Source organism: Ostrea edulis, chromosome 2, assembly GCF_947568905.1.
Source record: "Ostrea edulis chromosome 2, xbOstEdul1.1, whole genome shotgun sequence".
NCBI classification, from domain to species: Eukaryota; Metazoa; Mollusca; class Bivalvia; order Ostreida; family Ostreidae; genus Ostrea; species Ostrea edulis.
Window position 1 is genome coordinate 26,706,623 of NC_079165.1, and position 12,391 is coordinate 26,719,013.

A 12,391-nucleotide genomic window follows, 5' to 3' on the forward strand; every position below is an offset into this window, starting at 1 on the left:
CGATTTAAAAACTGATCATACGCAGAACAAGCTCTTGCGTATCGAATTAGTTGAGAGACATAAACACCATATGCAGGTGATAATGGAATATTGCTACATAAATATGGGAAGTCGACGACAAAGAAGCTGCAATCATCCTGTTTATCATAAAGTTGCGTTGTTAGTTTGCCATTAATATTAATTTTCAATAAAATATCGAAGCAGAAGTGGACGGCATATTTCAGTTCTTTTAGCCCAGTGGTTCTTAAAAAGATTTTTAAATATTTCCACGCTATTTTTGTGATTATCTCTCCTTTGAAGGGGCATGGCCCTTCGTTTGAACAGAACGAATAGCCCTTCCACTAAGAATGCTTTATGCCAGATTTGGTTGAAATTGATCCAATGGTTCTGGAGAAGAAGTCGAAAATGTAAAGAAAAAAGTTTACAGACGAAAAGACCGACCGACGGACAACAGGTGATTAGAAAAGCTCACTTGAGCTTTCATCTCACAGGAGCTAAAATGACTTTCTTCTCCGAACTGTTAGATGTTGTTAATATTGTTGAGCTTGATTAATATAGAAGTTTGTTAAATTTCGGAAGACGGTATTTTACGTTTGTGTTTGAATGAAAAGCGAAGATAACGAACAGTGATAAATCTCATAAATTCCATAAAGAATACAAAATTAAGAGTATGGAAAACACGGACCTCTGGACATATCAGAAGTGGGATCAGGTTCCTAAGAGGATTAAGCATCACCTGTGAACCGGTCATACTCGCCGTGAGCCCTCTATCTTGATCAGGTAAACGGAATAATCTGTAGTCAAAATCAGTATGTAAAGAACGGTCTAACAATTGGTATGAAACACGTCAGACAGCATTCGACCTTACGACAGGTTGTATTCGACCTTACGACAGGTTGTATTTGCAAATAAGATCATCATAACAACCATAGCATTTGCTAAATATTTTGTATTACTTATAGGAGTTATGAGATTGATCACTGTTTTTTATCTTCACCTTTCAAACGAGTCTGTTGAAACCCCAGTAACATAAGCTTATTTGTCGATTTAGAAATCGATCATACATAGAACATGCTCTCGCGTATCGAATCAGTTGAGATACATAAACATCATAGGCATAGTGATAATGGAATGTTGCTACAAAGATATGGCGAAGTTTAAGTCATAAAGTTCAGTTGTCAGGATGCCGTTACCATCTATGTTCAATGCAATATCATTCATGGGTTTTACTGACCAATAAATAAGGCGTCATGCTGAATAAGTCGTACGTGGTGAAACACGAGACATCAGTAAACAAAACTATTTCAGGCGAATACCTCTGGTTTAAACTTTACTTTGTATATTGTTTTACGTCCCTCTCGAGAATATTTCATTCATATGGAGACGTCACAATTGTCGGTGAAGGGCTGCAAAATTTAGGCCTATGCTCGGCGCTTATGGCCATTGAGCAAGGAGGGATCTTTATCCTGCCACACCTGCTGAGACACGGGGCCTCGGTTTTTGCAATCTCATCCGAAGGACCGCCCCATTTTGTCACCTCTTACGACTAGCAATGGGTGCTGAGGACCTATTCTAACCCGAATTCCCACGGGACTGGTATAAACTGTCACTCAGAACTGTTATAAACCTTATTTGCACCATAGATACAAGGTGTATGTAGCGAGACAAAAAAATCCAAAGACACTAAGTACCAAATCCAGGGCCGTAAATTAACCTTCAATTTGGAAGAGGCAGGAAATTAGGCCCAGGCCCCCAGACCCTGAGCACATTTTGTGCACACTGAACACGTTTCGTGCAAAATCCTTGATTCTAGGGCCTTCTAAGATGTTACTTGACTAACTCATTCTAAAAGAAAGATTTGGAATGCTTTTTAAGGGAGGTATCATGTTCTTAGTTATTGGAAACAACATAAATTCTAATGAACTTTAAATTTTAATTTTTTTTGGCTCAAAAGTTGGAGGAGGCAGCTGCCTCCTCCGCCTCCATGTAATTTACGGCCCTGACCAAATCCATTTCATATCCTACCTGTAATTTAGGACCCTGTTCAGGAACAGTCGTTTTTCGTGTACGTTTTGCTAAATGTAGTTCTGAAGAGTGATGCCGTTTTAGTTTATCTGTCGTACAGAACTTACAGGCGACATGTGCAGCATATCTTGTGTCTTAGGTCACCATATGCACTGCCGAATTTTGGGGCTACTACATGGGATATCAATTTAAACAAAGAGTCGAGTATCTCCCCAAATAAAATGGCCGAACTTATCTTCACTATCATAAGCAAACCTGCAACCCGTGGATTGGGATTGGATAAATTCTTTATCATTTGTTAACATTGCAAAACGTCAGCAGTAACACTCGTACGTCCCTACGTTCCTCCCTATTTTGGACTGTGTCTGAGATAAAAATCTGCTCTACAAGCACATTGGAGATCACTGCACTACCGAGACGATCAATGTGAACATGATCCCAATTCTCGCAATTCTTGCTGCTCTTTCCCTCGGGGTCTCCGCCCAGGGAAACTGTAATCCCACCACCAACTGTCGGCTTCCCAACTGTCGTTGTTTTTTGGAACCCACTGTTCCCGGGGGTCTGAATCTGACCGATGTCCCCCAGTTAGTAGTTTTGACCATGGACTATACCCTCAATGAGGAATACGAACCCCTGTATGATCAGATCTTTGTGGTCAACAACCCTAACGGCTGTGAAATTAGGGGAACCTTCTTTATCCAGAACCAAGGATCGAATCTCGGGCTGGTCAAGCGTTACTTTGATGGAGGGTTTGAAATCGGGGTCAACTCTATAGATGGAACTATTCCTGTCACAGAGGGAGACATGATCAATATGATGAGAAGTATACTTACTACCTACCTTTATTGTAATACTAGACTGTCTGATGAGCATATCTGCTAGGTGTATTATATGATTCTATATGCAAGAGCATGCTCTGCGTATGGTAAGTTTTGAAATCGAGACAGGCCACTGTCAAAGTCGATATTACCGAGGTTTCAACTGTGTCATTTAAAGTCAATTCTAGAATCCTTATAATGATATAATTTACAACTACAACCTGTCATCAGGTCAAATGCTGTATGATGTCAGGTCAAATGCTATATGTCGTCAGGTCAAATGCTGTATGACGTCAGGTCAAATGCTGTATGACGTGTTTCATATGCTAACAAGATGATGTTACAGAGTTTTTAACAGTCTCGTTTAAAGAGACACTACAGCTCATTTTCCACATTTTAATAAAGTGTTTTTAAAACCATGTATTGATAAAATGATAAATTTCATATCGATGCTGACAATTTTGAACAATTGGGATGCATCAATTTACTCTCAAATGCGCTTTGAAGATCGTTCGGAATTCAAAGGTTTCTTCATGCTGACTCGGACTTTTGAATGCTTATTTACATCACGTGGTTTTGAATGACAGCAAAGGTGTTCTGAAGGAAATTATTTAAATTCCCCTTCAAGGGGTCCACACTCACCTTTCAAGTATAAGATTATTCCCTGCTCCTTATAATAAGTAATTATAAATCATTATTTCAACAGAAACCTTCCATGTTCCCACTGACCGATGTTTTTACAACTAACACGTGTCGTGTTCAGATAAAAATAACACTTACTTTTAAACGTGGTGTCTTCGCAGCTAGTCTCAATGGCAGATTTAGGGGGCCAGGATCCCCCTCCCTTTTTACCCCACAGATTGTGAATGGAAATCCAAATTTTGCACCAGAATGGCCGATTACTTTGGCTAATCTTTGACTTTCACACCCCTCTTCGGATATCCTAGATCCGCCACTGAGTTACATGTGTTTCTCCGAGCTCTTTGTTTTCCAACGGTCAAACTGATACCAAGGTAAATTTTATTTCACGTATGAGTTTTATCTCATTCTAATTTTACCTCTTTTCTCACAGAATCTGTCAAAATTCTAGATCTATCAACTACACTTTCTCTCTCTGGACGACATGCTGCACTGTTTACTGTCTATGCGCATGCGTCTGAAGACTGAAAGGAGGAGACTCGATATTTTGTGTATAGGCCATCAAAAAGTATTAATTTTAACGTTAAAACGATAATTTTTAACTTTAGATAAGTGTTATTTTCGCAAAGTTCATACTTTCAACAATGCAACAAAAATTGAGAAAGCGCTGGGAAAATTGTCATTTCATGATTTTTGCGCAAAATGAGCTGTAGTGTCTCTTTAAAGTCAGCATTTCGCAAATTCTATGGTCGTTGTAACAATCTAGTTTGCCAATACAACCTATCATTGGGTCAAATGCTGTTTGACGGGTTTCATATAAATTGTTAGGTCGTTCTTTACATAGTGATTTTGACTACGGATCACTCCGTTGACTTAATCAAGATATAGGACTCATGACGATATGACTGGTCAACAGGGAATGCTTATTCCTCCTAGGCACTTGATTCCACCTTTAATGCGTCTAGGGGTGCGCGTTTGCCCTACTCTTTTATCGGATTATGAGATTGATCGCTGTTCGTTACCTTCACTTTTTCATTAAGAAGAAATGAAATTATTTGTTTATGTGTATTATTGAAATAAAAATGTCCAATTCATGTATACATTGTATTATTCTTTTTCATATTGTGAAGATTAGAAAATTTTCCCGCTCTTTTTGTATTCAACAACAGATTAGATCAGACTTTGTCACTTCACTTTGGTTAGACTTTGATATTGCAATTGAGGGAAATGATAAAATAAATTAAATATCTGACAGCACTAATATCAGTTTCTGAAGAATTTCAATCACTGGAACACCGTGGCAGACTCCGAGGAAAATAAATCCAGCAGCCGTCTTACGATTTATTGGGGATCTTAAATCGGGATTGTTTTTACAGACGTGAAGCAAGAATTGAATACAGCGGGAATCAGCGAAGTAGCCGTTAAAGGTGTACGACTGCCGCAGCTATCGACTTCCGGAAATACAGAATTTACTGGTGAGTTATAATTCAGGGCCGGGTTTCACAAAACTATCTTAAGATTGTCATAAGATAGATCGTAAGAGTGTCTTAAGATTTGACTTATGACAATCATAAGATACGACAGTACCGTTTCACAAAACTATCTTAACTTCAAGAAATCTTAAGATAGATCTTAGGACGTTATTACATGCACTTGTATACTCGTTACATTGTAAAATACCTTGTTTCCTTTATAATCTTTTAACTGCGTGGATGAATTTAAATGTTACATGTAAATGAAAGATTAAAATATATAAAAATATAAATAGGAAGCTGAAATATTGCAATTTTAGGCATTTGTAATTATCTAATATATTCATAAAATTTGATACATTGTACTTATTTTTTAAATCATGTGACCTACACTTTATTTCGTATTTCAAAAGTTACATTCGATTTCTGTACTATTTCAGAAATTGTGATACAAAAATTAAAACATTGAATGATATTTTTGTAGAGTCTGGTGTATTTTTTATTCTCTCTCTCTTTCTCTCTGCACTCAGAGAAATCGGTGTCAAAAGATTTAAGATGTCTATGAAACTATGGAGCGCCAAATTAACATAAACTCAAATAATTGAAGATATCTTCAATTATTTGAAGATATCATCAATTCCTTTGATGCACGCAACAATTTAATTAAAGATCTCTTCAAATAATTAATGACATCTTCAATTCTGAATTATTGCGCGCATTAAATGAATTGATGATAGCATTAATTCTTCTGCTGAATTGATGCGCGCAACAATTGAATTAATTATCTCTTCAAATGAATTAATGATATCAACAATTGAATTGATGCGCGCTACAATCCAATTGAAGAAAGCAATAATTGATATAATGCGTGCATTAAATCAATTGATGAGAGCAATAATTGAATTGATGCGCGCATTAATTCATTTGATGAGAGCAATAATGGATTTAATGCGCGCATTAATTCAATTATTGCTCTCTTCAATTGAATTAATGATATCTTTAATTCATTTGAAGAGAGCAATAATTCTTTTAGAGAGAGCAACTAAATAATTAAAGATATCTTCAATTCAACATATCCACAATTGAATTAATGATCTCTTTAATTGAATTGTTGCTCTCTTTAAAAGAATTGAAGCGCGCATTAATTCCTTATACAAAAGCATTGTAAATAATTAAAGATATCTTCAATTGAATTAAAGAGATCATCAAATTATTTAAACCGAGCTCTAAATCAATTATTGCGAGCAATATTTCTACGAAATTAATGCTCTCATCAATTGAATTGATGAGAGCAATAATTGAATTGAAGCGCGCATTAATTCATTTGATGAGAGCAATAATTGATTTAATGCGCGCATTAATTCAATTAAAGAGAGCAATAATTGAATTGATGATATCTTCAAATAATTGAAGACATCTTCAATTATTTGAGTTTATGTTAATTTGGCGCTCCATATGAAACGATGTCCAAACTTTTCAGTTGCTGAATATCAGTATTGTTTGACAAGGTGGAGGGGAAAAAAGACATTTGTGTTTAAGATCTGTAAATTTAACAGAGTGTGTCCGGCCGGGTGAAGATATGAAGAAAAAGTGGACATGCCTAAACAGCGAAAGTAGGAAAAAGTTGGCTGTGGGATATTCTAAACGAATATTGAGTTCATCATAAAGAACACAGGTCGCGGTATACGAATTTTATCAATGATGTCACATCCTCCATATAGTCTAATAGATTGTTACTGTCCATGAAACCACGTTCCCTCCGGATAAGCTACCTATCTCTTAGCACAACATATGTCAGTATAGACTAAGACAAGTATATCTGAATGTCTTAAGATTTCTAACAATCTTAAGATTATCTTAAGATATGACAGTTTTGTGAAACAACTATGATGGATCTTATGACAAATTTTGGACTTAAGGCAGATCTTATTCGTAAGATAGTTTTGTGAAACTGGCCCCAGTGCTATGTAATGAAAACGGGAACATAACCAATTTTTTTATGTACGTTGTGTTTTACGTTCCAGCTGTGGGAACGCTGGTTAATTGTACGATGTGTTTTGTGAGCAACACTAGGTCGACCCATTAGCACTGATTAGTAACACTACTAGACTGTAAATCGTGTTTGATCGTTACAGCTGTAGCGGTCAGACGTGTTCGATCGTCAGTGACCAGATAGTTCAGTTGGTAGAACGCCTGACTAGAGATTCAGGGGGCCCAGGTTCGAATCCCGGTCTGGTCTATTGTATTTTCTCCCTTCCTGTTACATTTGGTGCCGTTGACCACCCCTGGATTTGTACCACCCCTGGACTTGTAGGTGAAAGTCCTGCCAAGGGCAAAAAAAAATCTTGGTTGTGCGTCTTCGAGGGCGACAACAATTTAAGGAGGGAGGAATGTAGCGGTCAGCCTGGTTCGATCGCCGGTGGTCAGATACACTACCTCAGTTGGTAGATCACCTCATTAAGAGATTCAGGGGACCTGGGTTTGAATCCCGGTCTGCATGGTCCGTTGCTAATATCGGCTGAATATTTGGACTGACGCCCTCACAGAATCTTGGAGCAGTCTTTCAAAGTTCATGTCTGGATATTTACTTTCAGCTTCAGCCGGTTTTAGCACATCCTCGCTAGCCAAGTGCCCGATTCGGTTACTCGAATCGGACAGTTGGCTTGCGAAGATGGTTCTAGCAATTAATGTGCACTTATATTAGGTGGCACTGTTGTTTGCTTCAAACAAGTTAGTTGACTATTAAACAAAATCTGAATCACTATTTTTTAACGCTGCAATATTTACCGTCTAAGTGTGTAAATTCCATAAAATAAACTATCACTAAATTTTCTGTTCAAATGAAGACTTCCATGGCGCAATATCTTATCTCCCAAAATTGAAGACTTCCTAAAGTTTGTTTTTTAGTGAGCGATGTATATAGAAGTAGGTATGTGGAGATACAATGTATCAGTAACTAGATAAAGCAGACTTTGAAGCGTACAGCAGTGTCACCTATTGCACATTAATTGCTAGAACCGGTAGAAGCTGAAAGTAAATTTCCAGACATGAATTACGAAGGACTGCTCCGAGATTCGGTGAAGGCGTCAGTCCAAATATTCATCCAAGCCGAATCTCAACCGAGATTAGTCCGATGCATTTACTCCGTTCTTGTTACACAGCCATGGGTAAAACTGGTAACTTGTACGATGTGTTTTATCGTTATAGCCATGGGTAAAAATTTTTTATATATACACTATGTTTTAGCTTTTCAGCCATGGGTAACACTGGTTACTTGTACAATGTGTTTTATCGTTACAGCCATGGGTGATTTTTTTTATTTATACACTGTGTTTTATCTTTTCAGCCATGGGTAACACTGGTTACATGTACGATGCCGGCTGCGTTACAAATCAGTATGACCAACAATTGAATTACAAATGGCCGTTCACGTATGATTTCCCTCCAACTGAGAATCTGTGTACCACTGGGACATCTCCCACCCTCGAATACCCAGGTAACGGGGTCCATTTACCGCCTAACCCTTTCTATCGGTGTTCTCCAAAAAAGACTTCCAGACCTGGGATACCGAAATTTTTTTTATAGGACATTGTAAAACTATCTTTAAATGTTTTAATATTGCAAAGAAAAAACAACAAAAAAAAATACAAAAAAAAAAAAAAAAACAAACAAACAAACAAACAAACAAAAAACAAAAAATTTAAACAAAACCAAATAAAAAAAAAACAATAAACAAACATATTTACCACAAAATTTTCCCATGAAACCATCTTTATTTTTTGCATTATTCACAACTCTTTACTTGAAAATTCCATAGAAAGGCAATATCCGAAAATTGAAATCCTTCAGAAACGTCTTTTTAATGGCGTATTTTATGTATTAATGACCGATTTACATTGTTGTTTGAACAAATAATAGAAAATCCCACATAAAAATATCAAAAGAGAAAGAATGAAAGGTGAAGATAACGAACCGTGATCAATCTCATAACTCCTATAAGGAATACAAAATAAAGAGTTGGGCAAACAGGGATCCTTGGATATACCAGAGGTGGGATCATGTGCCTAGGAGGAGTAAGCATCCCCTAATTCATTTGATGCGTCCAAAATCTTGGGTGTCCTATGACATTAAAGACACATGATACAATTATTCTTTTTATATGGATGAATGTATATAATTTTCTACAATTTTCAAAAGTTGAAATACCGGTATATTGCCCCTCCCTATATAACTCTATAAAAAAAATTCCCGCTATTTTAGACTTCATTGAGAAATCATAGGAATATATTACATTCCAAACTGCAAATTGCATTCATTTTACTTATTAAAAAAACTAATTTAGTTTTCATTTTCATTGTTTTTTAAGAAAAGATGTTTTGTAACAAGTATTGTGAACGCCATGTTCGTCTGTAGAAGTGAGTGGGCTTAGAATTAATTCATTCGCCAAAGCCCTTTATAAACAGGGGCTCAGATGTCGCGATACTCAAAGGTATCCCGTCTTAGTGCACAAAAACTCATTACAATCAGTCCTGGATACAACCGGTCTATGATCAAGTGTGTGCATCAATGTGCTGATTTAATCTCAATTTGATTGGAAAACCTTACTGATGTATCATGATATATTAATTCATAGAAGCCAGGGTCGTGTTTATTAATCATAGAAGCCAGGGTCGTGTTTATTAATCATAGAAGCCAGGGTCGTGTTTATTAATCATAGAAGCCAGGGTCGTGTTTATTAATTCATAGAAGCCAGGGTCGTGTTTATTAATCTTAGAAGCCAGGGTCGTGTTTATTAATCATAGAGGCCAGGGTCGTGTTTATTAATCATAGAAGCCAGGGTCGTGTTTATTAATCATAGAAACCAGGGTCGTGTTTATTAATCATAGAAGCCAGGGTCCTGTTTAAGGGAGATAACAGGTACTTGTACAAGGTTGAGATTGTGAGCGAATCATATTATTAATTTCAATATGATTGAAAACAATGGACATGATTGATATGGAGAAGAATTGTGTTTCAGGTAAATGGCAGGTGCTTGTAGCCGACTTGACGTGGAAGGATAGCAAATGTCCTTCACCAGCCGGATGTCCCGAGGTAGGCACTAAAAAGGACGTGTTTGATCTTCTTTACAACAAGTAAGTAAATCGACATTGTATTTAGTTCAATTAGCAGGTCATACTCAATTAATTTAGATACTAAGTACTTCGTCACTAGCTTGAAAATACGGATGTATATTAATTGCTGTGATAAAATTTAGAAATTTATTTCAAAATTAAGGATTATCTCCTTCATGCATAGCTCTTATCCTTAGAGGAATTGGACTCCACTTTTTGGCACTCTGTTTTCCTCTAAAATAGCTCTTAAAGTTTATTGTTATTTCGGATTTCAAAAATGTCGGTTGAGTATCACTGAAGAGACATTGTTTGTCGAAATGCGCATCTGGTGCATCAAAATTGATACCGTATAAGTTTTACATACAAGAAAACTACTTCAAGCAACTCTTGCAAGAAATCCTTAATCAGAATTGGGTTTTTTATTTGTTCGCATATTGATGTCATGCATGGGTCAAAATTTGTGGCACTTCACCTAAAACTGGTGACGTCTCTAGATGAGAGAAAAATTCTCGAATGGGACGTAGGGACAGTTTTGTTCATGAGAATACTTCTCTATCATTTGCTTCTTGGGTGTTTTTGCCAAAATGGGATGAAATTAGTCCAGTTGTTCTTGATAAATCGAGAAATTCGAAAATGGGAAAAGTTATCGACAGTTCAATTCAGCGATTGGGTTTGGTAAGGTAACGATGAGGAAATGAAAGCTTTAAACAAATTTCTGGTTTGTTTAATTTGTGTGTTTTTAAATTTGTTTGTTTGGTTGTGTGTGTGTGTGTGTGTGTGTGTGTGTGTGTGTGTGTGTGTGTGTGTGTGTGTGTAAAATCGTTAGCGTCGACAATTAACAATTAGACGTACACATTTCTGACGCAGTTAGTTATACAACACCGCATCATTTCCTAGTAAACATGAACTACACAGTGTACGATATATTCCAGCTTTGCCTCGCACTATGAAGGCAACAAGGAACCCTACGTTCTTGTTCTGGATCCTGCCTGGATGAAGACGGATTATAAACTAGAGGGTACTGTGGAGTTCGTTGGATACATAAGGTCGGCTTTTGATGTAAGTTATCTGTACATGTATGTACTCGGAGGAGAGACGTCAGTGTAAAAATTCAGTCTGCTTCATCAACTAGTTTAAAATGAAGGTCCTAGTAAACTGCGCTTATGCTGTATGACCGATTTTCGGGATGTGTGAATTGTAGCTGTTGAGTTTTGAGTAGTTATTATCGATTTCAGGATGTGTGAATTGTAGCTGTTGAGTTTTGAGTATTTATACATCGATTTCAGGATGTGTGGATTGTAACTGTTGACCAAATGTTGCAGTGGGTCCAGACTCCCACTAAAAAGGCAGACCTCAACGACTTCATACCATTCAAGTGTTAAGTCATACCCGTGCAATATCAAATTGCTTTATATATGGATCATTATCAACTACATCTCAATTCCATGCGTTTAAAATCCGAAAAAATAAAAAATAAAGTACAGTTGTATGCTTTTCTTAAATCATTTGTTATGCTGATGATGCTTTTTGTTGACTTATTAGTTATAGAGTGAATTAATAAATAAAATTTTAGAACAAACCGTGTTCAATGTTCGAGTCCAGAGTGTTCCTCTTTTACTTGTATACTTTGTGAGTGCAAAGCCGTATTCCCCCCCCCCCCCCCCCCCCCCCCCCCCCCCCGCAGATCGGAGGTTACATTGTTTTGGTTTGTCTGTCTGTTTGCCTGTCAGCATCTTTGTAACCCTGAATGGGCTCTATAACTGTAACCAGTGGAACCGATAATTTTGGTTGATTTAATTTGTATTGTTTAACTGTGGAATGCGATAATTTTTCACTCATATGGAGACGTCACCATTACCGGTCTGTGATGATGATAATAGGGGTCGATACCAAATGCGAATGGCTGTGATTGTTTATCGTCCCTTCCCCCCAGAATTTTCACTCATATGGAGACGTCACCATTGCCGGTAAAGGGCTGCAAAATTTAGACCTATGCTCGGCTCTTACGGCCTTTGAGCAGGGGGGGGGGGGGGGGTCTTTATCGTGCCACACCTGCTGTGACACGGGACCTCGGGTTTTGCGGTCTCATTCGAAGGACCGCCCCATTTAGTCACCTCTTACGACAAGCAAGGGGTACCGTACCAAGGAGCTATTCTAACCCGGGACTGGAGGATGGTGCCATTTTTTGTATGGATATATAAGGAGTCCCATCCTGAACTCGTTTATTTCAATGAAAACATCTGGCAAAAGATGAAAAACAGATTAAATAGGTTTTATTTTTACCATTAGTTAGGTTTGAAAAATTTCGTTGAAATACTTTTAGCTA

The 12,391-nt window shown here is 37.3% G+C and overlaps 1 protein-coding gene across 1 annotated transcript; it reads left to right on the forward strand.

Moving 5' to 3' along the window:
• The first annotated feature begins 2,289 nt into the window (after nt 1-2,289).
• LOC125680801 (chitin deacetylase 1-like) lies at nt 2,290-11,550 on the forward strand. The gene is made up of 6 exons (XM_048920573.2): nt 2,290-2,848; nt 4,859-4,957; nt 8,301-8,450; nt 9,972-10,086; nt 10,998-11,124; nt 11,352-11,550. The coding sequence occupies exons 1-6, from the start codon at nt 2,458-2,460 to the stop codon at nt 11,445-11,447; spliced, it is 978 nt and encodes a 325-aa protein (XP_048776530.2). The 5' UTR covers nt 2,290-2,457; the 3' UTR covers nt 11,448-11,550.
• The last annotated feature ends 841 nt before the right edge of the window (nt 11,551-12,391 follow it).

What these genes read in the sequence shown, in the direction of transcription:
- LOC125680801 (XM_048920573.2), top strand. Translation starts at nt 2,458, where the DNA reads ATGATCCCAATTCTCGCAATTCTTGCTGCTCTTTCCCTCGGGGTCTCC. An exon ending in CGGAAATACAGAATTTACTG is followed by an intron (nt 4,958 to 8,300) that starts GTGAGTTATAAT and finishes TTATCTTTTCAG; the next exon opens with CCATGGGTAACACTGGTTAC. An exon ending in TTTGATCTTCTTTACAACAA is followed by an intron (nt 10,087 to 10,997) that starts GTAAGTAAATCG and finishes GATATATTCCAG; the next exon opens with CTTTGCCTCGCACTATGAAG.